At 44.6% G+C, this 26,332-nt stretch overlaps 1 protein-coding gene across 2 annotated transcripts in view; it reads right to left on the reverse strand.

Moving 5' to 3' along the window:
• The window catches only part of BRINP1 (BMP/retinoic acid inducible neural specific 1), a 161,663-nt gene that overhangs the window by 52,873 nt on the left and 82,458 nt on the right, over positions 1–26,332 (reverse strand). For both annotated transcript variants that reach the window (XM_070430792.1, XM_070430793.1), the window contains exons 3-5: positions 10,774–10,964; positions 5,830–5,999; positions 2,921–3,026 (exon numbers count right to left, since the gene is read on the reverse strand). In XM_070430792.1, the coding sequence (XP_070286893.1) occupies positions 2,921–3,026; positions 5,830–5,999; positions 10,774–10,964 (467 nt within the window). The remainder of the gene's footprint in view (positions 1–2,920; positions 3,027–5,829; positions 6,000–10,773; positions 10,965–26,332) is intronic.

The raw sequence follows: 26,332 nt of genomic DNA on the forward strand, positions 1-26,332 counted from the left end.
TAAAACCACAAAAAAAAAAAAAGACCGTACCCTTTTATGTAATGATGTTTACTTTGAATTTATATTAGTTCACACAAACACTCCATCCATGCTTTTGTCCCAGCTCTCCGGTCCAGTTTAAGAACCCATTGTGGCCCTCGAGTCAAAAAGTTTGCCCACCCCTAGCTCAATGCCAATATGGTTCTTTTAAAAAAAAAAAAAAAAAAAAAAAAAAAAAAAAATATATATATATATATATATATATATGTATGCAGGGTAGGGCAAAAGCAGTTGTATAGTTATTGGTATGAAAAATAATACAAAAATTAATAAATAGTGCAAGAATAAACTGTTTTACATGCTTTCAACTTTAAACTTACTTTCCCTCCACCCTGTATACAGTGAATTGAAATGAACTGATTTGTTCTCAGATGCCCATGGTCTAACATTAAATTTGGCACATAGCCAGTTTCAAGAAAAGTCTTCATAGAACCCTAGAGTCAGTATTGAGAAGGCCTTAAAGACCACTCACTGCAATCATCAACCCAATGGAATGATGATTAAATAATCTCGATAACATTCCTACCAAATGTCATTTACTTATAACTCGGAGCCATCACACACTTGAGCAGGCCACTCTAGGTTCGGCATGAATGTGCATTAGAAGATTTAGTTTAAACTGAGTTTAAACTGAGATCTATTTTATCTCAGTTAAAAGCTGGGGTCCTTGGAGTTTCCGGTCAGTAGATTGGGCTTAGCCCATTTTATCCATGTTAATGAATTTGACTATCTTTTCTGCAAGACAATCCTTTAGGTATCTGCAGACAAGACGTTTTGTTCACAGTCAACCTTCTTCAGCTATTTATCTAAGACACACTCCTTCAGGCACACTGTGGTTTCTTAGTATCCCCCTTGAAGTGTGATATGCAGACTTGAATCCAATGCTTCAGGTGTGTTCTGATCAATTGAGACTAGGACCAACCTGTCACCTCCTTTTTGTGTGGATAACATACTTCTAATAATGTAACCAAAGGCAGACCTGGGTTTTGGGGGACTGAGACTTATAGAGAAAAGTAATTCAAAATTAGATATGAAAGTGAACATTTAGAATGAGAAAAGATGAAGATTTAGAAGGTGAGGGAACCCTGGACTTCAAGCTTCATTAGATTTATGGTAAATCAGCCTTTAAATGTCCATATGATCTAATAACTTCCTACTAACATCCTGTGAACACCTCCTAAATTTATCCCAATGCTAACTCATAGGTCTCTCCACCTTTAATGTGCACAGCAGGGTGATCAATGCAGACTGAACCCAAATTTCCTGGGTTCAAACCCTGCTGGCACTTCAAGGTTGCTGTAGCTATCACAGGAACTGACATCGCTGGCACACCTAAGTGAGTTCAGACCTTCTTATTAGGCATTACCAAACCCAGCTGTCTACTCTTTACTAAAGGAGGTAGGGTTATTCTTCATGTATTTGAGGATATGTTTTGTTCTAACACTAAACCACTTTCTTGGCCTGAATTTCCCTGAGGATTTTCATTCATTGCACCTCAGTGACACTTCCAAGCCCTCCCTGAACCATTTTCCAACCATCTTCTCTAACAAGAGCATGCATCAAAGAGTTGTCAAGGAACCGGAATATAAAAGTCATATCAAGCCCTGCTTAGCTCAATCTGCCAATCTCAACCCAACTTTCCTCCCACTGACATTCAGAATCACCTTACTAGAAGGTCACATTTTGAGTCTGCTCAAAGTTAAAGCATGTCACTTCTTTTCCTGACTATAAAGTTAAAACATGATCACATTAGAAAAGTTAGAAAAGGAGCTGGAAGCCCAAAATAGATAATATATAACATAATCATCCAGAGGTAACCTCTTTTAACATCTCAGAGTATTTCCTTACAATATTACAATATTGTGTTTTTTTCTTATTCTTTTACATTGTCATGCCATACATCCAATTGGAAACCATCCATTTTTAAATTAACATTATATCCAATCATTGTCACATACACTTGGAAATTCCTTATAAACAATGTTTTAGCACCTGCCAAATGTTGTATGAATGCTACAGTAACTCAGTCTCCTCATGTGAACAATTGAGATCTTTATGTTGTTTCTCTGTTATTATAAATTATGCTTTTTAAAACAGAACCATCTGTACTTAAAGCCTTGTCAGTTTCCCCTACAATCTCCTCTACACTTTATGATGAATTAATAAGGGTAAAATTACTATTTTAAAGGTTATATTATTATAAAGTCATGAGTATATATGGAGCATCTAACAGGACCTGATATATAATATGTATGAAATGAATACAAATATTTAAATATAGCAACAAATTAATCCTTAGGATTTTTCCATTCTCACTACAATGCCAAAGAGCTCTCTATACCCCATGCAGTGTTGAGTGTTCGCATTTGTCAGCTCTGCTACAAGCACATACACATGCACAAACACATGTGTGTAGGAATATACTGAAGAGCACCAATGATGAACAAGGAAAAAAATTACATAGAACCAAAAACTCCTCAAACTCTCCTATAGCTCTTAGAATTCAAATAACACCTGCCAAAATACATTGAAAATCAAACACCATAACATATGAAATCCAGCTGATATGATAGGAAAGTTTAATATATATTAGATCTAGAGCATCTATCAATAACACCGTTTAGACATTTTCATCAAAATAATCTGATAAAGCTCGCACTTCCATACTTGGTATCTGAAAACTAATGAATAACCATGAGTTTCATGTCCTGTCCATGTTAAATTTTTTAAAGGACTTTACATCATAAACGTCTCAGTTTTTATTGTTTTTCTGTCTTTCATCTTCTTCTTCACTCTCCCAGCACAGCCTGCCTTCCCCAGGCTGCCTCCCCACCAGGCTGCCTCTCCACCCTCTGGTCCCACCATTGCCACCAGCACCTACCTTGAAGGTGAAGTTTGCTCTCGGTGCTTTGCAGAAGGACAGAACTCACAGAGTCCAGATTGTCGTAGCTGTTACAGCCCAGGGGCCCAGTGCGTGTCTCTGTGACCTGGAGTGGACATCAAGGGGGACAGATGTGAGACATATACCCTTTGTACAAAGTCAGACCCCAGCAGAGCAAAGCCAGCAGAGAAAGACCCTAGCCCCAAGCCCACGGCTGCTTCCTGAGCAGCTTGCCTGTGACAAGGGCCATGCCTGCTGTCACCAAGTGGAGGACAAGAAGGCAGGCCAGGCAGGCAGGAGGCAGAAGGCACAGGCTCTGTCCATGGTACTCCACAGAGTCGCTTTAAGTAATATGGGAACTAGTAAGTGAAAGCGGTACAGTACAAAAGCACGGCCTTTAGAATCCGGAGCACCAGTGTTAGATCCCAGCTGGTCCACTTATGACTTCACTTCTCTAACCTGGAAGGTGGCGAGATTAGATGTGATGGATGTAAGTGCCTGATAATAGGACATTCGTTCAAAAATGGGCATCTTACTGCCAAAAGTCTCTGGAAATTGTAATACACGCATATGCATTATTATCAGGAGAGAACAATCAAATTGTCCCCATTTAAAAATAAACTCAGCAAGGAGCGCCATCACCACCACAGCAACACAAAGCGTCTGATGCTTTGCTAGTGTGTTTCTAAAACACTGTCCTAGAATAACTGAGGTGGTGGACTGGGGGGCGGGGAGGGGAGGGCAGCTATTCAGAAAGATAACTGTGGAATAGGAACAGTTTAGTGGGAAAAAAAGAGGCTTCGTCAGCCCTTTAGCCTTCACTTCCCATCATTTAACACGGGCACTTATAGAACTGCTTTGAGATCTGCACCCAACTCTAAAGCCAACGTTGGCTGCTGTAGGAAGTGATGACTTGGGAAACAGCCTCAGGGACCTCCCAAAGCCAGCTCTGCCCCTGCCAGCTGTGGGGCCTTGGACCTGGAACTTTCTTTCCTAAGCCTTGGCGTCCCCATCTACAAAATGTCACTAATACTCTCACTCACCTCAGTAAGTAAAGGGATCATATTTTTGAAGTGTCTAGCTCTTAGAAATCAATAAATAAATGCAGGACCATTCGCTTTGGGGTTTTAACAAATCATGCCTTTTTTGGGAGCAGAATAATAATGTAGTAATTAGAACATAGTTGTTATCGAGTGAGAATCAAAACTACCAATTCATTTTGCTAGAGATGCCCAGGGAAAGGAAACCATGGGGAAAACTTCCCCACCGGGTCGGTCAGCCGTGTGTCTTACAGCCGGTGGGGTCTCCAGGGAGTGTCAAGAAATGTCAGGGAAAGTCAAGGCCCCAGGTGAGTGGGGAAGACAGGGCTCCTGTGGGAAGGGCTCGGTGAGTGGGCTGAGATTTCTCTGAGAAAGCGCTCCGGCTGCACTTCCTGGATGCACAGAAGAGGATTAGCCGGTGACAGCGCTTCGATCTCTCAATCCGGCCCCTTCCAGTGGGGAGAGAACCATTTGATGATAATAAAAACCAGGCCTTTGCTTCACTCTGACTCTGACGGCTTCATCAAGATCCGCTTCTCTGTGCCAAGTTCCCCAACCACATAATCCCCCAGTACAGGAGATTCGAGGATAACTGGCTCTTTGTTTGTTGAACTGATTTATTTCTCTCCTTCCTACCTCCCCCTCTTCAGCAACTCTCTCCCGCCACATTTTTCTCTTGCCTGCCACAATTTCTGACTCTTCTGACCGGGTCTCCCGTACACTGCCCCCCGCCCAGCCCCCCTTCCCGCCCCCCCCCCCCCCCCCACACACACTTTTTTCCTAGGGACATTGTAGGAAGTCTTAATATCAGACGAGGTCTGCATTTTATTCAGGGGAAAAATTAGACTGAAGACTGAGAAGCACAAGGCAGGTATAATGTGGTTTTAAAAAATTGAGAGGCAAAACATCTGCACTGAAACTCTCAGAATTGATTAATTATATCAAAAAGGTCCTCCTCCCTTATTCTCTTTATAAAGGAAACCCCTGAATTTATTGCACTGAAAATGGAATCTGGTTTTTTTTTTTAAATTCCCGTGCAGTAAGGCACTGAATTACAAGTCTACAGCTGCTCTATTTAGTGTGGCTATTAAAATTAATTAAAATGAAATAAATGTATACATTTAGTTTCTCCGAAGCCACATTTCAAGGGCTCCCCGACCCCTGATGACTGGTGGCTATTGTCTTGGCCAGACCAGACACAGGGCATTTCCATCATCTTGGAAAGTTCTATTGGCTAATGCATCATGTAGCTAAGCCTGACAGACTGCCTGTCTTTATAAATAAAGTATTATTGGCATGCAGCCACACCCATTTGTTCACATATTGTCTATGGCTAATTTTTGTGTAATAGCAGCAGAATTGAGTTGTAGCAAAGAGACTATATGACCCACAAAGCTTCCAATATTTATTATCTGGCCCTTTACAGAAAATAGTCACTGACCCCTGGTCTAGAGACTAGAGTTCTAGTCCCTGTTAAGGTACTCTCTATCCATGAACCCCTGAGCAAATGTTAAAGAAATTACTGTAATTCAGTAGCTCTGTGACCTTCAGAAAATCATCTACCCATTGTTGCCTAAGTTTCCTCTCTTAGGACAGAGCCTGGAAATCATCCATACAGGAGAACTTTGAGAGTGAATGACAAGATTGTTGCTAAGTATGCTAAGGCCATAGCCAGGGCTGTCCCAGTGAGTCAGTACCGATGGTCATCCCAATGACAATGCCCATGCACTTGACCACATCAGTCAGGGGGTACTGTTAAGGTCCTTGGGGGTGAAGCCAGGGATTGTATCTGCCCATCAACTCTCAGAACACTGGGCTGCAGTGCTGTTGTCTTAGGAACCTGCCACCCAGCCCACCCTCAGGCTGTACCTTGATTGCTCCAGTTGATATCTGGATCTCATGGAGCCTCCTCATGGTGCCATCACGGTCCACAAAGTAGGACGATGCAAGCTGGTGCAGAGCTTCAACACTTTGAGTGGCATTCCCTGACTTCCTGTCGAGGCGACTTTTGTCCATGTACATGGTCAAGGCCTCCTCCCCTGCACAGAAAGGAAGGAAGCTCAGGCAGCCCTACTAGCCTCGGGGTGGAAGGGACAGCTCCAGACCGTGGAGGCTGAAAAGACCCTCAAGCCTCCCATTGATTTCGCCCAAATTTCCTTCTGCCAATGAAAATCAAGAGCACAATGAAAGAGAAATAGACCACAGGTGCTTTGAGCACTAAGCCCCATTGAGACAAAGATCACAGAAAAGTTCTTAGTCATCCAGTCCAACTCCTACTAATCCACTTTGTATTTCTTACCAGCAGCATCTCACGACTCACCTCCTCTCTTCGAGGTTCAGTCTCTTCTGTAAATTGATGAATTTGTCATAGATGGCCCCTTCCCATTCCTTTTTCCTCCTTCTGTTTCCTCCTCATCATCAAGTTCCTCCTTTTCCTTTTCTCATCTCTCCCCTCACCTCTTCCTTCCTTCCCTTTCTCTCCTTCTCTTTCTGCTACCCCTTCCTAGATGGACAGATGGATGGATGGATGGAATAGTGGAAAGCCAAAGAGATAGATAGATGGTAGATAGACAAATAGATAGATAGATATAGTTGAGAGAGATAGAAAAAAATGTGCTTGTTACAGAAAAAATCTAAACTGTGAGCTCTGTGAAGTCAGACACTGACTATATTAGCCAATTCTTTATCCCTTGTACAAAGCCCAGTACTCAGCATATCGTAGATAGTAGTAAATAATTAATCTTTTTTTTCCTTAACTACCTACATATACGAGGCACTGTATTTCTCAGAGTGCAGTGGAGAAGAGGTTATATCCCAGTAAGAAGGTTCACCAACATCAAAATTCCTCTCTGGGTTTCCCATGCCTCCACTTGAGTTAAGTTCAGAATAAGACACTCCTGTCTGCAGTTTCCCATGAAGCCCTCACTGGTTATCAAAGAGGACATGATCTTGCATCCTTTGAACAGCATAGCGGCCTGAAGAGGTTTGGCTTAAAAATGACTTTAGATGCAATCAGACTTAGAGTTCAGGGTGGTGGGTGGTGGGTGGCGGCCTGGGGGAACAAAGACTCAGTGCTTCTCCTGGTCAGAAGAAGAGCCGATGCTCCATTATCATCTGAAGGATAAATGGATGGGTAGATGGATGGATAGGTGGATAGATGATTGACTGAGTAGATGAAGAGATAGATGGGTGGAAAGGTAAATGATTAAGTTAAACGAATATGTTAGAAGGTAGAGGCAAGCGGCAGAGGAAATAAGTCTTCCAAGGGTAAGCTCAGGCTCTAAGGGCCTGTGAGAGAGGAGGTGAAATCAGCCAGGTCCCTCTGGACTGAGGACTGGCAGCAGCAAACTTTAGATCAGGAGGGGTTAATGGGCTTCTCGCTACATTATTAAGACTTAATTTCTTGTTTATTAAGAGAATGTTCTGTTTAGAGTTGCTTTCCCATTAGGGCATTGCTGCAAATTGCCTCTTCACCTCACAGAGGCCTTTCCTAGGCATCTGTCCTCGGGGAGCCCTGCCTCTCTCTCTGCAGCCAGACTTGTCGAGGGGAAAAAAGTGGACTCAGCCACTTTGGAGGGTGTGGCGGGGGGGCGGGGGGGGGGGGAGGCTGAGGTGGGAGCTGAGCACCTGGCTTTCTCAGTCAATAGGGGATACAACTTCCAGATGGAGGGTGGGGGTTTGAACTCTACTAGTAGCCTCTGGGTACCCCTCATCCTTCCCTGCAGAACCCCTGTGACTTTATTCTCAGCCTTCCTCTTAGCCAAGGGGAGATATCCCACAATGCAGGGTGGAAAATGAGTAGACATACAAACATACACAAGTACAAAAACATGAACCCTGGCACATAAAAAAACATTCATGCAATGTACACACATGTGCATGTGCAAGCTCACATATACCCATATGTGGACATTGCACCCACAAGCACAAGTCCAATGAGTGAGCCTGTGTGCACTGAGTGTGCAGGGAGGTCCACACACGGGCTGACTTATATCCAAGCGCAGGTAGGCATGTGCACACACCTGTCTATGCGTGTTGCAAGCTTATCATGCACATCACACAGACACACCCAGGCTCCAGGGGGCTTCCTTTGGGCCAAAATATGATCTTTTGAGGAACGAAGGGAAACCGGTATTCCTGTGAGTCACCCTCCACCCCCAAAACTTCCCTTCACCACCCTCCATAAGAAAATCACTCATGCCAAGCATTTTAGGAGTTGAATAGATCTCAGCAAAAAATTGAGGATCCCATGGATTTGTCTTAGTTGTCAGCCCTCCCACCGCCTCCGCGTCTTCTTTCTCACTCCCTTTCTTCCACTTCCTCTCCCTCAGAGCCATACAAATGCATTTCCTTGTCCCACGTGTGACAGTTTACGGATTGCAGTTGTTGTCTGAGTTTGCCCTTAGGAACTCACCCGACACCTCAAACAGCTTATCAAAGCATTTCTCCTAAACGGATACAGAGTTCTCCTTGGGAAAAATTACAGTGAATAAAATTTTCTACAACTCCTATAGTTAGACAGGAAAACTCACATCCGGACAGAAAAATGATTTGTTCAGTGTCTCCCATTCATCTAGTGAGCGGTTCCTTAGCCCACTAAATGCTAAGTATAATATCAACAATCACTATCCCCACAACAATAGCAACACTTTGTTAGGTGCAAAACACTGCACTGAGCACTTTGGATGCATCATTTTATGTAATCCTCACAATCTAAATGAAGGAAGTACTACCGTTATCTCTATTTATACAAGGGGAAGACACGGCTTACAGGAAGAGTAACTTGCCAAGGGGACACAGATCTGGTGAGGAGCAGGCGGGAGGGTGGGAACCCAGGCTATCAAACCCCAGAGCCTGCCCCTTCGTTCACTACAACTTACCACCGCCCTCCCCTCCCTCTGCATGAGGGGGCCCTTAAGAGATATTCTGCCATGAATGAATGAATGAAATGATGGTGTGAGAAGGACCTCACAGGATTCCTGGTGCCTTGTGTTCAATCAACAGTCAATCTTTCCCTTCCCCCTGCCCACTCCTCCACGTGGAGGGAACATCTAGGGCCCGCTGTCCAACACCAAAACTCACTCCAAAGCTTCGCATATTTTAAAATGTTGTGCTGTGGAAACAGGAGAGGAGCAAGGCTCTGTGAATAATTCACCACCTCGCCTTGGAAAATTAAAAATATATTTCACCGCAAAAGAAAGGTCTGTCATTTGGGGTTTCCAGAGACTCAGATGGAACACAGCCTCTAATGGAAGAACTGAATTGGTGGCAACAATTTTATTTTTCAGGTAAAATGGGATGTAGGAGAAGTTTAAAAAAAGGGCTACAGGTTAATGCAACACTCAATGTAGAAGTGATTTTCACTTTACAAGAGAATAGAATTTATACTCCATGATTTAACATTCATAGTCCGACTTCACCTGATCCCTGACTAGAAACAAGCAACAAATCCAGGCTGCTTGGCTGTTTTGGGGAGTGGGTGGGTTGGTGGATGAATTACCAATGCATGGCTGGTGTTGGGTCGAAAACTAGTGCAGTCTTTGTGGACTGAAAGCCCTAAATTAAAAGCTAAGGGTTAACTTTTCTGTTTTTGTTTAAATATACTGAATTTGAAAAAAAAAAAAAAAAACCAAACCAGAAAAGAAACTTAGCTTTGTCACATACTAGCCACACTCTTCTAAGTCTTAGCCTCTTTATCTGTAAAATGCAGATAATCTGACTTAACGTGCAGTTTTGAAGGATGAAAGACAATATACAATGTGTGGTATGAGTATGTACTCAATATTAGTAGCTATTACTGTGAGAATGAATGAATTTGCCAAACCAATCCACGTTCCTCACATCATCAACTTCCTAATCTGATCTTCCTCAAAATGCAACTGCCTGCTCAGCCTAGAAAGCTTCCCTCCTGCCCTCTACCTGGTCAGCTCCTGTCCACCCGACAGCCACTTCCTCCCTGCGTGTGTACGAACCACGGCGGCCCATGATGCTCACCCCTCCTCTGAAGGAGAAGACATCTAGTATCTTGTGTAGCTGCCATAAGCCCTATCCAAAGGCCACTCAGCACCTCTGAGGAGGTGGCATGGTGACTTACCACCAAAGGGTTTTCTCAAACTTCAGTGGACCCCGTCACTGTGGTAGAAGAAAACTGATGACCGAGGGATGGCAGTTTACAACATAACATGATGCATGCAGGCAAGACCCATGAGCATCTAACTGCAGTCGTCTCTACCGTCCCCCCTTTTTTTGCATTTCTTTGCTGCCTTTTACCCTCCCCTCTTCTCCTTACCCCCTAAAGACTGATTGGACTTGGGAGGGATGGGCAAGGCTGAGCAGGGTGGAGCTAATCGGCCTTCCTAGTAACCTCCTCCAAGAAGATGCAAACGATACCCCCTTGGTAAAATTCGAACCTCAAACTATCAGTCCCTCAAGCAGACTTAAATTAACACAGGCAATTCTCCAAACAACACCTGCATTTTAATTATTTCCCCAGATTAGACTACCTTGCAAAAGGAACGAATACAATAACCAAATTGAGCATTCCCAACAACAAACTGAGCTAATTCCAAGGCGGAGCCATGCTTCCACGGAAGTTAGTCAACTGTCAAGGTAGATGGTCCCAGACAACAGAATCAACTGCTCTGAGAGGACCACGAGAACCCAGACCACCTGGCTTCTGTGGTGATATCCGCTTTGGAGAGATGGGCCATGGCAGAGATGTCAGTTCAGCTTTGATCCCAGGGCATCCCACCCTCCTCTCCGTCCCAGACCCAAAGTCATGACAAGTCTCTGGCCCCGTGGCTGCTGACCTACCTCCCAAGGTGGCAGAGATGAGGAGGTGGGTGCCGTACTTTTTGATGATGGTGTCGATGAACTGCTGAGTGGTGGGCCTCCTACCCAGCAGGCGGATGCTCCTCTGAAACTCCGGCATGAGGGGCAGTGGGTGACGGACCAGGTCTCTCCTCTCGATGGCTGTGTTCCTCACCTTCCAACGGGCAAACTCCCTGGGCAGGAGAGATGAGTGAGACTCTGCAACTTACCACCTCTACCCCAAGCCAAAGTCTACCCACCATCCAGACACCCCTCTTATGGGAGAGAGTGACTACAATTGTTCTTCATATTTGTCAAGTGATACTTAGAGCCGGAGCTCTCAATCCTCTTCAGCCAACAAATATTTATTGCACACACTTCTCATCCCTGGGAGACTTTGGTGAACCAGAGACACAGGCGTGTTCTCACGTAGCTTACAGAGCAGCCGGGATATAAACGTATCACTGTTGTCTCCATGCTTATCCACCTCTCTCACTAGACTGTGAATGATACCACAGAAATGGGATAGTCCTAGGTACATGGTGCATGTTACATGGTAGGACTCATGAGAATGCTAACTGGATGAATAAACCAACAAATGAATGGATGAAAGGAAAGAAGGGCGGGGCAGGGGGAGGCAGGCTATGTAACAATGGACAAGATCTACGGCACCAAGCAAACTGAGACCTATTCTAAGACAATTACAAAATCAAATAAACACAGAGCTCAGTTTAATTAAAAAAATTAACATGAATTCATTGAGCAACTATAATCTAGAAGAAATTAAGCTGGGTTCTGAAGCCTGGGGGCTGCGGGGTGGGGTTCGGTCTTTCCCTTCACTAATGATAAGATGGATCAAGACCAGAGAACACTGAATGTGAGAGTCCAACTCAGCAGGCTCTCACTCTGCCTCTTGTAAACTGTGATGTGATCTTGAACAGAGCATGTCACTTCTCTGGACCTACCTTTCTCATCTAAAAAATCCAACTAAGAGTATCTCTCTCCTGTGAAGCACAGGTTCCATGAAGCATAGGGTGTGAAAATGCCTCTGGAAACTGCCAGGCACTAATTCAGTGTGAAACATTGCTTCATAGCATTATTCCCTCACAAATTCCAGACACCAAAATCATTAAAGGTTCCCGGATGATGGACAAGGAGCATGCACACTGAATCCCAGTAGGAACTTAAGGGGCCTTGGTTCAGGTGCCCTTTGCTTTAGTAATGACCTCCGTTCTTACCAAAGACGAAGTTACCCAGGAATAATCAGCTCTCCAACCTGCCTGAGTTACAAGCTCTAGGTCCCTTGAGAAAAACAGACCAGCCAAGAGGAGTGTCAGGTCAGCATAGATAAACGATGGGAACCGGAGTTTAATGAAAAGGTCTCTCTCTCCTGCCACAGGATGGGAGAGACAAATGAAGGACGAGGCACGGAGCAAGAAGAGGCAGAAGAGTGTGGGAATCCTGCCGGACCTGCCCAGGTAATTCAGTGGTGGCGTCTGATCCCTGACGCAGAGGAGACTGGGTCTGAAGAAAGCTTTCACATCGGAATAAGTTTCCAAGCCTCAGAGCTACAGTCTATGTCTGCTTAAGGAATCTCTGTCCACAATTCATAGCATAGTTCAAATTCTAAATGAAGTGAGCTTAGTATCGTAGACATGGGTACTTATTAAGTCAATCCGCTGCACTCAATGAACCCTTGCAAGGCACAAAGGATCATGTCTACAAAAGGTGGATGGGCATGTCACGGTCCCATGGCCTGAAGAAGTTCACAGTCTGGCAGGGAAGAGAAATTTCCAATTTATTGCAAATCAAGGACTACAGAATTCAGAAGAAGGAACCCAGACGTCTCAGGTCTCCTGGGGGTGCTCCAGAGAGGAGGTCACACCTAAACTATTGTTTTGAAGTTCCCACGGGACTGAGACAAACGGAAATGCTATTAACACAAGGAAACACACACAGCTAAGCATGTGGAGGAAAGGGCAGGAGCACAGTGAGTGCGAGGGGGATACATAACGCATATGGGAATGCAGGAAGAAGGGGTGAAGATGTTGACAAGATGGGACAAGCGGGGTGACCAGATATGGGGATGTGAGAGCTAGTGGAGAGGAATTCTATAGGTGTGGTAGGTGGCTTGGACATGAATCCCAGGCCCTAGGCCCCTGGTGTTCACACTCCATGCAATCTCTTCCCAATGAGTGTGGGCACAAGTGGACCCAGCAACTTGCTTCCAAAGAACAGAATAGGAAGGAGAGTGAATGTTACTTTCACGATTAGGTTACACAATATGGCCACTTCTCTCTCTATAATTCTGATTTTTTTAAAAAAGAAACATATCCTTGGGTAGGAGTAAAAATATAAAGCAATGAGAATCATCAGATATTTCTGAAGAAAATATTCTTTCCTCATCAGATTATCCCTGAAATTTATTAAATTATATACATTAGCTATGGAATTATATATATATATATATGTGTGTGTGTGTGTATATATATATATATATATATATATATAGATGTATATATAGATGTGTATATATATGTATAGAAACTATTACATAGACATATACTAGCTGAATATATAGTTTTATATGTTATATATTATCATTATAATACTATATCACATACATATCACTTTTATTTATAACTTATGACCCTGGGTTACTTTTTTTTTATGTGACTATGTCTACATTCCTTAAAACTAACACACAGAAAGGTTATACAACATGACAAAAGTCACAGACTCTACCAGTTAGTGGAAGAGCTGAAAGTAGGAAACCGGTATCCTGATTCATAAATCACCCTTTCAATGTAGACACTGTAAGGTAGATATGAAAACCACAGTAGAAGCAGGACTGGCCCAAAGGAATCTGCCACCCACCACCAAAGCACAAGCCTGCGACTCAATCCCATTTGGCTTTTTTTAACAGCCTCCATCGTCTTCCCAATATGCACAGCTCCACGCCAGGGCCTGCCCTCTGTGTTGCTTCCTTGAAAACTAGGAAGGAAGCTGAGGCTGGGTTCCCACTCCTCCTGGCAGGTGATGTCAGGCCTGAGGCGTCGGGGGGGGGGGGGGGGGGGGGGGGGGTGGCGGCGGGGGGAGTGGTGGCCTGCTGAGCAGGGCCAGGCTCTTGGGAGGGGCCCAGTCTCGGGGTGGGTTGTTATGAAGTGCTGGCTCTGTGTCAGGCTCTCCATGCTCAACATCACCAATGGAGCTCTGAGCCTAAGGAACCCATCTTCCTGGAAAAGGGGGATGACTAGGATAGCCACGTGACAGCGGTGTGCTACTGGCAATGGTCATTTTAGTCACACAGCGATCGGACAGGAGGGTCCCTGACCCAGTCGGGAGGAGGGGCTGGGGTGGAAGCAGACCTGTCCAAGAATTCTCTGTATAAGTTGAATCTTAAAGGGCATGTAGGGTTTGGGCAAGGATAGTGAAAGGATGGTTTAGGAAGAATGAGATCTATGTGCAAAAATGGAGGAGAATGAGAGAAGGTAAGATAGTTGGAGAGAGAGGGATGCATGTGTGTGCAGCAGTCATGTGTGTGCAGCATTTGTGTGTGTGTGCAGCATTCGTGTGTGTGTGTGTGTGTGTGTGTGTGTGTGTGTGTGTATGCATGGATGTATAAAATGATAAGAGGTAGAGACAGACAAGTTGTCAGGGACCACATGACAAAGCGCCTTGTGTGCCAAACTTCGTTATTAGACTTCTGTCTGTAAACTATTCTTATTGGCCAACAATCCAGACTAACACCTTTCAGAGAATAAGTTCACGTGACTCTGACATCATAGGGATGTTGGAGCAAAGACTGGTAGTCAGAGGATTCTACGACTGTGTACTCTTCACCAAAATGCACACAGGTGAAGGGCTTTATGGGACCCAGAGCCATTAAGAAGTTGAATTAAACAACACTGGAGTTGAACCGATGGATTTAGGTTTTCAAAATCTGAGTGCCTACTATTTTCCCAGATCAGAGGATAGAGCAGTACACAAATTAAAGTCCTGCTATCAAGGATCATGCATGCAGGTGAGGGTGGACAGCTAACAAAGAGACAAATGTGTAATGTGTCAGAGGGACGTACATGATATGAAGACAAAAAGCAGAGGAAGGAGATTAGGATGTCCAGGGGTGGGTGAAGGTGTGGTTTTATATAGATGGTTGGAAAAGCCTTCCTGATTTGATGACATTTCAGGAGAGACTTGGTGGAAATGAAGAGACCATGGAGTTACTCGGCAGAAGAGTGATCTAGGAAGAAAAAAAGCAGGTGCAAAGGTCCTGAGGTAGAAATGTGTTTGCTAGGTTTAGGGAGCACTGAGCAGGCAGGTCTAGATGAGTAGATAAGTCAAGATAAGATGAAAGAAACAGTTATAGGGAAAAAACCCCTCAAAATATGGAATTAAAAGATCTCAAAAAGATAAGTTAGATTTGATAAAGATTTTTTTATTTTTAAATTCTAAGTAATATAGAAAGTCAATAGAAAGTTTTGAACAATGAGCCAATCACACTTATGTTTGAAAAGAGGAGCAGGCAATCTTGTTTTCTGTAAAGGGCCATTATAGTAAATATTTTGGTTTTGCTACCATAAACAATACATACATAAGTGAGCATGGCTGTGTTCCAATAAAACTTTATTTACCAAGCAGATGGCAGGCCGGATTTGGCCCAGAGGGAGTATGACCCCTGTTCTAAAAGCATCACTGACGCCTTTCACAGAAGTCATCAAATTTAACTCACTCAACCCACAAATGGGGAAACTGAATTTCAAAGACATTAAGTTATTTGCCCAAGATCACACAACAATGACTGGCAGGGCTGAAATCAGACCTTACCTCAACACTCCAACTATAGTGCCCTTTCCATTGCAATGTTCCACCTTAAAACACACACACACACACACACACGTAAAAAATAAAAGAGAGTGATAAAGCCTTGCTCGTCATCTTGCCCAACTGCTCTGCTGGCCCAGGAACAATGTCATGTAAGTTCTCAGGGAACTGAGCACAATGGAACATGTATCCTTCCTTCTGCGCCCACAGCGCAAGTCGATTCCCCTTGGAGGGGAAGGAGCACTCACAAAGGCATAGGATCTGTGGACTCATGCCCAATTAGGCCTCCCAGCAGGACAGGCATACCAATTAGATGGAGATTAAAAAGGGATCCTGGATGGGGGGCAGGGGGTAGCTGCAGCAAGGCCCATCCCAGTGAGGGAGTGGAAGCTGGAGGCATCTGATGACAGAGGCAGAGGATGGATGGAGACTGGGGTCAAGGTGGCAGGACTTCAGATAAGGTTGGAGAGAAGATGGTCAGTCCAACGCTTAGCATCACCTGGGTAGGAAAGCTCACTCATCCTCTTTACCAACGCTCTGTTCTCCTGTGTGCGTGTGTGCATCTCCCCCTCCCCCACACACACACACATAGATGCACACACACCCATTCAATGACACACTGAGCATGAGGTGGCACTGAAGGGGAAAATATGGTAAGACAGACAGGAGAACTGGGAACTGGCTCTGTGCCCTAGAGAAATAAGCTGATATATTAGATGGGCTTCAGCTCTGTATCTCTTAGCTTGGGATCTGGAGGGAGAAATCTGTGAGATAGAGCAGCGGTCACCAACCTTTCGGACCTCAGGGACCACCAGTGGTCTGCGGACCACCAGTTGGCGAGCGCTGAGAGAGAGGACAAGTTTGCTTACAGTCTGTGAAATGTGGATGTGATCCAGGGGACGCATGTCTACCCTAGAGGGATGGGTTTAGAATTGCATTCATTCATGAAACACAGTCAGTACCTAGAACATAATAAGGCCTCAATAACACTCTAGCATTAAAGGCATTATCAATATTCTAGCTGTCACTATGCTTACAGGAGAGGCTACAATGGGAAGTTGGGTGACAGTGGATGGATGGTGGGATGGGAGAGAGAGGGAAACAACTGTGATCTTTTAAATGTCATCAGTAGGTAGACCTTCTGGGATAGGTGGGCTTTGAACCTTGTGATGTACGGTACAAGTACTGAGTCTGAATTGAAGGAACGCACCAACAGTTTATAAGCTCCCTCCCAGCCTGTTTCTTCCTATATGCCATGCAGACCAACAACAAGCATCTCCACGCAGTGTGCTGAGTTAAATAAAATAATGGTTGGAAAACTTATTGGTAAATTGCAACAGGGTACACACAATTGTAAGCTGCTGTTGGTATTGTTTTATTATTTGCATAGGGCACATGTATAATAATGCTTCTATTGCTTATATTTTCCTTTTGTGTTTCCTCCTGAAAAATGGGGGGTGACAATTTCTACTTTTTGGGGCCTTGAGAGAGCACCCCCAGGGTGAGTGCTGGAGAATGTGAGTTTCCTCCAGAACTGAGGCTACTAACGATGAGGGAAGAAGAGAGGGGAAGCTCTGCTCTTCTTGACAGAGCATGTTTTGCAGCTTGTTTTTTAATTAAATCTGATCTCATAATGGAAATAATTGGAGGTGATTTCCAAAAACACATTCCATATAGACTCAAAGTACAGAAAAATGAAAAAAAAATAAAGAGAAAAATGAAATAAATTTTGGGTTAAGATGAACATGCAAAATTCAGTCTATGGAGTCCTGTACACTTGATCAAAATGAACTACAAGTGTCTCCGAGCTTCCCTGCAGCCAAAGGGAAAAGAGAATTCCATCCAAAAGAGCCACACAGTCAAGGTTTCCTTAAACCAGTGGTCGCCAACCTTTTTGGACCTCATGGACCACCAGTGGGCCACGGACCACAGGTTGGCGACCGCTGGTCTAGAAGATGACTGAGCAGTTGCTCAAAGTTGCTGTAGAAACACAGATGTTCTGGATATTATGTTAGGACACAACAGTCTTCCATAATTTCAAATAAAGAAGTGGATGTAGTGGATGCCAGTAGGGGGTGTCTTCAACAATACCCCATTGTTTATTCGATGGGCTCACTATAGCCTTATGCATATGCCAAAGCAACCATACAGTAGAGCAATTCCATGAGAGTCAAATGTATTACAGTCTAAATATGTAGCTCTCTAGTGGTCTGATTTAATCCAAGGGTACATTTTAGAGCAGTTTATAGACACTGTGGTCCCCATAAATGTTTACTGAAAGCATGACTGATTACGGTTATAGGATGTTTGCACTGTTTACTCCTGGCGGCTTATCCCATTGGTTGTGTTAACAAATCACTTGGAAGTAGAATAAAAACAAGCCTCTGAACAAGGAGTGCTGGGGGTGAGGACCCTAGGACCACTTCAGTTATTGTGAACAGCAAATTATCCCCAGAGATGAACAAGGGCAGGAGAGAGAGAGAGAGAGAGAGAGAGAGAAAGACACACTTGGGGAAAGGTGAACCCAAGGGCACATGTGAAGTGGAAATGATACATCTTAACAAGTAGGGAGTCCGCAACAACATGCTACCTGCCTGGGACACATCTCTTGCCTGCTCCATGCCCCAGAACACAAGTGGGAGCCAGGTAGATCTCTGGGACATGTTGGCCCCAGAGGGATGAGGAGACATGCATATGAATAGTTTTATGTTAATTAAAAAACATTGGCTTAACAACCCTTGCTTACAATATGCATATAAGCCTTCCCATTGCCTAAAGTGTGCTCATTTCAGCAACAGCACTTTGAGCCACACTAACCCCAGCAGCCACTCTGAAGGCGCTGGGAGAATAAAGGTCCGAGAAGTGGGGGAAGCTCATCCAAGGAAAGCTCCTGGAAGGAGTTCCCTGCTTCTCATTGAGCAGAGATTTGAGAGGGAACAATAGAAACTCAACAAGCACACTCGGAGCTACCCAACTCTCCTACGAATGGACCATTTTCAGAAGAGCAAAGGGGATTCTCCATGCAGCACCATTACTGAGGACAGGAGCCACTATGGGGGTCATGGGGATTCATCCCGGGAAAGCAGCTTGCTTTCTTTTCCTCGGAGGGGCTGGAGTCTCCTGAGAGGCCCCCAGTCAGCTGAGCTGCCTCCCTGCTCCGCATGCAGAATCCAGCCAGATGGAAGAGCTTCGGAGTCATCATCCAAGGAGATCACAGCCATTTCACAAAAGACGAAACTGAGGCCCAGAGAGAAAGGGACTTGCCCAAGGCCACAGCACCATCAGGGGTAAGAGAAACCGGGCTCTGGGTTCCTGGTCTCAGATCCAGTGTTCTCCATCCCCATCCACTGTGCTATCCCCTCACCTCGATTTTGTGGGGTCTGTAGTACTCGGTCCTTTACAGAGTTCTGTCATCACATACACCATCTTCCTGACAACCTGGAAGATGGGGGTGAAGGTACTGCTATCCCCATCGGAAGTGGAGGAAACTGAGGCCCAGGCCCAAGAAGGCCATATGGCAAACCCACGCCAATGATGGGCCAGAAACTCAGATTCAAGGATCCCTGCTTCCTCCTGCTCCCTCCTCCTCCTCTGGCCACTGGAGACACATGTCACCATCCCTGGAGGGCAGTGTTAGCTCTCCCAATCCACCTTGCCTGGAGCCCCTCCTGTGCTCTGCAGGAGAAGGGTGATCTACACGACATCGAAAAAAAGCAAATGCTCGTTCACTGAGCATCTGAAAAGGAGACACACAACAGGTCCTTTCCCAGAGACCTGGCACTGTGGGAGGAGCTAAGCCTGAAGTCAGAAAGGCCTGACTTTGAATCCCAGCAGAAAGCCACTCATGAGCTGAGTGACCCCTTGCACACTGCTCAGTGTCTCTGAGCTTCCTGTCCATGCAACAGGAATCCCATCTTACCTGGCAGGGATGCTGGAAGGAGTGAGCATAATGAATGCAATTAATCCGGCAGTAGTAGCTACTCAATAAATGTTCACTATTTCCCCTTGGCAAGGCATTCTAAAATGGGAGTTTGTAGCATAACACATAACTTTTAATGGATCCTTTAAATAATCTTAATATGCCCATGGGCTCCAGGGATTACACAAACTGCATATAAATAAAATATTTAAAATTCTCGATCTGTCTCTCTGCTTATTTCCAAAGCATCTATTGTGAAAGCATGACTCATAACTAAATATAGATTAATAAAAGTTTGGAGCAGCAATTATTTTCCAATTATCATAAATCCCATTAAACACTGCAATTATACAGATTCTCTCTTTCAGATCACAAATTCTGAGAACTCCAAGGGACCACAGAGAAGGTCTTCGTGCTGCCTTCCATCTTCGGATGGAAACTCAGAGACCCTGAGAGGGGAAATGACTTTCCAGGGACACACAGCTGTGAGGGGCAGAGCTGGCTTAAAACCGAGCTCATGCCCTAGCCGGTTTGGCTCAGTGGATAGAGCAGTCAGTGATGGTGAACCTATTGAGCTCGGCGTGTCAGCATTTTGAAAAACCCTAACTTAACTCTGGTGCCGTGTCACATATAGAAATTTTTTGATATTTGCAACCATAGTAAAACAAAGATTTATATTTTTGATATTTATTTTATATATGTAAATGCCATTTAACAAAGAAAAATCAACCAAAAAAATGAGTTAGTGTGTCACCTCTGACACGCGTGTCATAGGTTCGCCATCACTGGGATAGAGCGTCGGCCTGTGAACTAAAAGGTCCCAGGTTCGATTCCGGTCAAGGGCACATGCCCGGGTTGTGGGCTCAATCCCCAGTGGGGGACTTGCAGGAGGCAGCCGATCCATGATTCTCTCTCAGCATGGATGTTTCTATCTCTCTCTCCCTCTTCCTTCCTTTCTGAAATCAATAAAAATATGTTTTAAAAATAAAAATAAAGGAATAAAACCGAGCTCATGCCCACACAGACCTCTGGTCGCTTCCCGCGGCCACAGTGCATCTCTTAGGAGAAAAAATGAGCAGCTTCTTCCCCAGCAAGAAATATTCCACTGGGTGTGCTGCCATCTCAGAGTCTGCCCACACCCACAGTCCTACTTAGGCTCTTCTTTGGTTTCCCTCCAGAATTTATGATTTGATAGTTAAACAAGCTCCCCTGTCCCTGCTCTAAACTAGTGAAGAAATATCTTTTTCTTCAACGCATTCACTGGCCTTCTCGTCTTATGTCAAAAAGTTGGGATATGAAGCCATCCATTACCTAAATGCATCAAAATCCTCAAAAACGATTTAACTCAGGGGTTGGCAAACTGTAGCCCACGGACCAGGCTTGTCCCACTCTCTGTTGTGTAGATACGTTTTTATTGAGACACAGTCACTGCATTTGTTTACGTATTGCCCATGGATGCTTACACACTACAGTGGCAGAAAAAGATCCTTGCAACGAAGACCACTGGACCCACAGAGTCTAAAATATTTACTCTCTGGCCCTTTACAGGAACAGTTTGCTGCCCCTAATTTATCCCATTGACCTAGTCAGTGAAATAATGTGTTTTAAGGGAATACCAAGGATATGCCAGGTCAAAGATTTATAGATTGAATTACTCAAAAAGTAGATCAGTAAATTCTGTGGGGTTTTGTTTTTTGTTTTTTTTTTTTAACAAAAAAGGCTTCCTTGTCTTAAAAATATTTGAAAACTACTGGACCAAAGCAAATTAACAAACAAGGATATTTTCCCACACCGCCTGCTTGGAGCACCTTTGAGCCTAAATAAAGTCACCCTTTAAAATATAAATTAGAAGGAACTGATCGAAAAAAATGCCAAGATCACAACACCTGAGTATGGAAATAAACCTGTTTCAAGTGGAATTTATGATTTGATGATTAAACATGGTAATTGGTTTAATGTATGCAATGATGAAACAATACCATCTGGGGCGCCTAAGGCACTTTCAAAGGTCTTCGCCCAAACACCACAAGAAGAAGAAAGATAGCACCAACTTTCCATTACAACCCAATGCACACTGTGAGGCCCTGAAAACATGGCTCTGACAGCCAGAATTAGGAGGTCTGGGAGACACCAACAGAAAAGCAAAGCCCCACTCAAGAAAGCAAGTCTTTCTGAATCAGAAGAGGGCAGGATGCCCTAGGACAAGCATGTCAAACTCAAAGGCTAACACGGGCCAAATAAATGAGGCCTGGGGCCCGCGGGCCGCGAGTTTGACATGCTTGCCCTGGGAAGTAGGGAGACCCCTGTCTGAAGATATGGAAGTGGAGATCGAGTAACTGATCGGTGGAGATGCTTATTAGGGGGAATTCAGAGCCCACAGGGTGGTTGGAAATGTTGCTGTTGCTGTATTTACTGACTTGGAGAAACAAGGAGTTTCAGGAAAGAGACCGTGTATGGAACATTAGTTACTGTCCTCTGTGCGCCCAGGTGAACTGGAAATGTTTCAGCGGGAGCTTGTCACTGTAACCGCTGACAGGTATGTTAGTTTCACATGGGCACACCAGGTGACAGATGACAGTTATGGGAGAGAGTCCCTATGTTTCTGCTTTTAGCTCCGGTTAGTGGGATGATAGTCCAAAACACACTGAGAGGTCAGTGCCCCGGTCTACCCCATGGCTTCCCCCAGAATCTGAATTTCAATTCTATTCTTTCTCCTAAAGCACATAAAGATGGTTCCTTTCCACTGAGTGGTCCTTTGTGTCCTCCGTTTTGCTATCCCCACAAACGACTAGCAAATGTCATTGTTCTTGGGCATAAGAACATTTCAATGGCCACATCCTATGAAAGCCACTGCAAGCTCACTGGTACTTTCCAGGGAGTACCAACCCCTCTCTCACGCAGAGGCTTAGACACCTAACTCCACAGACTCAGGCACAAATAATACCTATTTTCCAACACTGGACATGCTTGATGCTTCACATCCATATGCCTATGCATAAATTATACTGGCCCCTAATATGGGCCAGCTGCCTTGCATTAATACTCACAAGCACCCTGGGAGATGGTTATAATCATCTCCCTTGCACATATGAAGAAACTAGGGTTCAAGGACCCAGCCAGATATAACTCTATGACACTATGGGCACTAGATTTGACTTATGATGACTTTCAACCCAAGATTCTGTCTAGCAAACTCATTGCCTATTATGAACCTCAAGTCCATAAATATATATGAACTGTTCTTAAACCACATCTTGCATTTTTGGCAATGTGCTGCCAATATTTTGGCCTCCTTAAAGGCTGACATCGGGTCCAGAGGAACAAGCTTTGAACTTCAAGCAAAGGCATCATAAATCCACCGTCTACTTCACGATGATACTCTGGGCTACCTTAGACAAACATCCTCTTTGCATTTCACTTTTCCCATTTGTAAAATGGACAGCTGGACTGGCTTAGTGGACCTCAAGTGTTTATTTAGATCTGAAACATTTGGTTCATCAATGCATTCTTTCAAGTATGTATTTTTGTTTGTTTATTTTGGAGCATCTGTCTGTCTCTATTTTAGGTGCTTGGTGACAGAAGTGAACCATATAGACAACGAATTTGCATTTTGCTGGAGAAAACACAAATAATAATAGTTCAATACATATTTTGCAAAGTAGGAAAAGTAGACATAAGTAGAACTTCCCTGGGAATGGGGAGGGACACAGAACCCTGTCTCTCCCCTCACCACCTATGTTTCAGGCTACGGAGCCCGATCAGAGTCGGACTCTGTGTGTGCTTTGTGAAATGAGGTCCCCAGGCCATCTGCATCAGACTTCGATGGAAATCCATGTTAAAATACAGAGACAAGAGCTCACTCCCCCCAGCAAGTCAGAGCTCTGTCTCTGCCTTTTGACCAAGGTGCTGAGGGACGCTTCTGCAGAGTAAAACTGAGAACCTCAGGACTGATGGGCCCCCCGAGGTCTCCCCTGCTTTGCATTGTCTTCTCCTGCATCCCCTCGTAGTCATTTCCTTCCCAACGCACTGAGCCTCAGCTGGAAGTCACTTCTGCAGGGAACTTTTCCCGACGCCCCCAGCAAGCTCATGTCCCCCGAACCACTGAATGTACCTGGCAATGATATTCTTCTGTGATGGTTTTATTGTCATCCCCTCCACGGGGCAGGGACTATATCTAGTTTGCTCAGCTCTAGTACATTCCAGGAACGTATAAAGTGCCCAATAAAGAATTCTTAAATAAATGCAGACAGCACGAGTGAGTTTATGCATAGATGTCTCCTTTCCAGCATTAAGAAACTCATGTTTCTAGGCACCACCCACAATCAGATCGTTTCCGTGCCAACGCTCAGCCCCTGGAATCTGGCAAGTTAACTTAGGACTCTGTTTTCAAACTGCCCAAGCCTTCAGTGACTTCCTGTTTCTATTTATGACTGTACCCTGTTCCATGTGTAGATAAAGGTGGCAATTTAAGCCTCAGGAGTGAGAAGTTTTGGAATTAATCCTTAACACCCTAGTGCTTTCATTTTCCCCTTTTCTAATCAGTAGCACGTCTAATAAATCCAAAGATCTGCAGGATAGATTCTTATGGGATTAACTAAAACAAGGTTCTTAGCCAAGACACATGGAGGTGCAACTGCCACCCACCTGGTTCCCCGCTTCCACCTTGACAACCCTACAATTTTCCTCATTATTACAGCCAGAATTCTCTTCTCAGAGTAGGGCTTGGCTCATCACACCTCCTCCACCTTGTTGAGAAACCATCAATGAATCCCCGCTGTCTACACAATTCCTATCCAAGCTTCCCCATGACCAGAGTTGAACCTCAGATTGCCAGCTCCTTCCTCTATTACCACAGCCTTACTCCACTCAAACTGAACTGCTCTGTGGACCCACCTTCACCTTTTCCTTAGATTTTAACGAACTTCCAGAGACTACTAGCCCCTACCTGAAATATAGCCCAAAGCACGCAATTCTGAGTACAATGCCTTCCATGGCCTGTCCTGCCGAGACCCTCCCGCTTCATTTTAACACCTAATTTCCCCCTGGTCCCCGCAGGTACACAGCGTGTTCGTTACTATTTTATTGAGCTCCATTGAGTGTGCAAACCCACTCTGACCTCCAGGCTTTCCCACCTGTTGAAAAAACTCCCTGCTTCTGCTGGTTCACTGTTAGTCACCAATAGCACTTTGCACTTCCCCAATGAAAGTGTGCATTACCCTGCACTACAATTGCCTGCTTACTTCCTTCTGTTCCTGCTACATGATGCATTCTGCATGAGAATAAAAGAGGTAACTTGTGCAGAGTGTTCTCAGCACCTCGCTGGAGGCCGGGCATAGAGTAGGTCTGAAATATCTGAGGAAAGAATGAACGTGTCACTGTCATGTTGGCTCCATGACTTCCCAGGTATTCGCTCAGCCCACTAACATTTGAGCGCCTACTATGTTAAAGGCAGTCTTCTATAGGAAGTAGACACAGCAGTGACAACGGCAAACTGTGGTCCTTGTCAAGCTTATAGTCCAGTAGGAGTGCCCGTCAATAAAGCAATGAATATGCCATGAAGTGCTAGACAATGCTAGGTCTCATGGAAAAATAAAACAAGGTAAAAGGACAGAAAATGAACAGGGATAGAGACAGTACATTTTTATATGGGGCAGTGGAAGCTTGTCCAAGGAGGAGAAATACAACTGCAGACCTGAATGAGGTAAAGGAGATTCAGATCTGTTCCAGGCAATGGGAAAAGCAACTTCAAAATGCCCAATGCTGTGAGTAAACATAGAGTAAGTGAAAAATGCCCAGAAGGTCAGTTTGGAGAGGTGGGGAGGGGTGGCAGGGGCGACCTGAAGTAGGTCCTGGTGAAGCCTGATGAGGACTCTGGATTCTGTATTTAGTGTAGTGAAAGCCACTGAGGAGCCTGGGAAGGGTGACAGAAGGTGAGTTATTTCAGATCCCTCTGGCTGCTTAGTGAGCAGAGCTGAAGGTGGGGATAGGACACGAGTAACAGGCGGGATGGCACCAGGTGGCCACTGCAGCGGTCCGGACGGAGGCTGACGGTGGCCAGGATGAGGGTGGCAGTGGTCAAGATGGCAATAATACTGCAGATGTATTTTATAAGTAAAACCTATAGGATTTTCTGGTCTGGGATATGGAAGCCAGAGAAGAGTCTTGAATGCCTTAGGCCAGGGGTGCAAAAACTGTGTCAATAGTGAGGCCATTAAATGACAGTGGAAACATTGGTAGAGAAGCACATTAGAAAGGAGAAACCAAGAATTCAGAATTTGATATGACACAGTTAAGAAAGCTATTAAATAGTTGGGTATAGGAGTCTGGGGGTTCAGGAGAGTGGTCTAGACTGTGGGGATACAAATCTGAATCGTCAGGATAGATCATGTAAGGCCACGAGAACAAATAAGAACATGAGATCATCAAAGCACAGGTACATGTAGAGAAGAGGCCATATATTCTCCAGGCCTCAGCCCTTCCCCTTCCTACAACATAATCTCCAGGATAAAAACATTGTCTTATTCACTGGACTGTTCGTTGTATGAGCCTATTAACTGTATCCAGCACTAAGGAGGTGCCCAAAAGAAAAATCCTGCTTCATTTACAGAAATTCCCCTAACACCTCCATCTCAAAGCAAAACACGAGAGACAATAACGTGGCAGAAAGAGGACAGGCCTGGAAATCAAGACAGAATGGGGTCCAAGCCCCAGTACTGCTTCTAATCAGCTGGGTGGCTCGGTACCCCTCACACATTTTTCTGAGCTTGTTTCCTGTACCATGAGGATCATAAAGGTCCTTCCTCCACAGGTTTCCTGTTT

The sequence above is a fragment of the Myotis yumanensis genome, unplaced genomic scaffold, assembly GCF_028538775.1.
Source record: "Myotis yumanensis isolate MYYU_CA2020_CCGP unplaced genomic scaffold, mMyoYum1.0.hap1 SCAF_12, whole genome shotgun sequence".
Lineage (NCBI taxonomy): Eukaryota > Metazoa > Chordata > Mammalia > Chiroptera > Vespertilionidae > Myotis > Myotis yumanensis.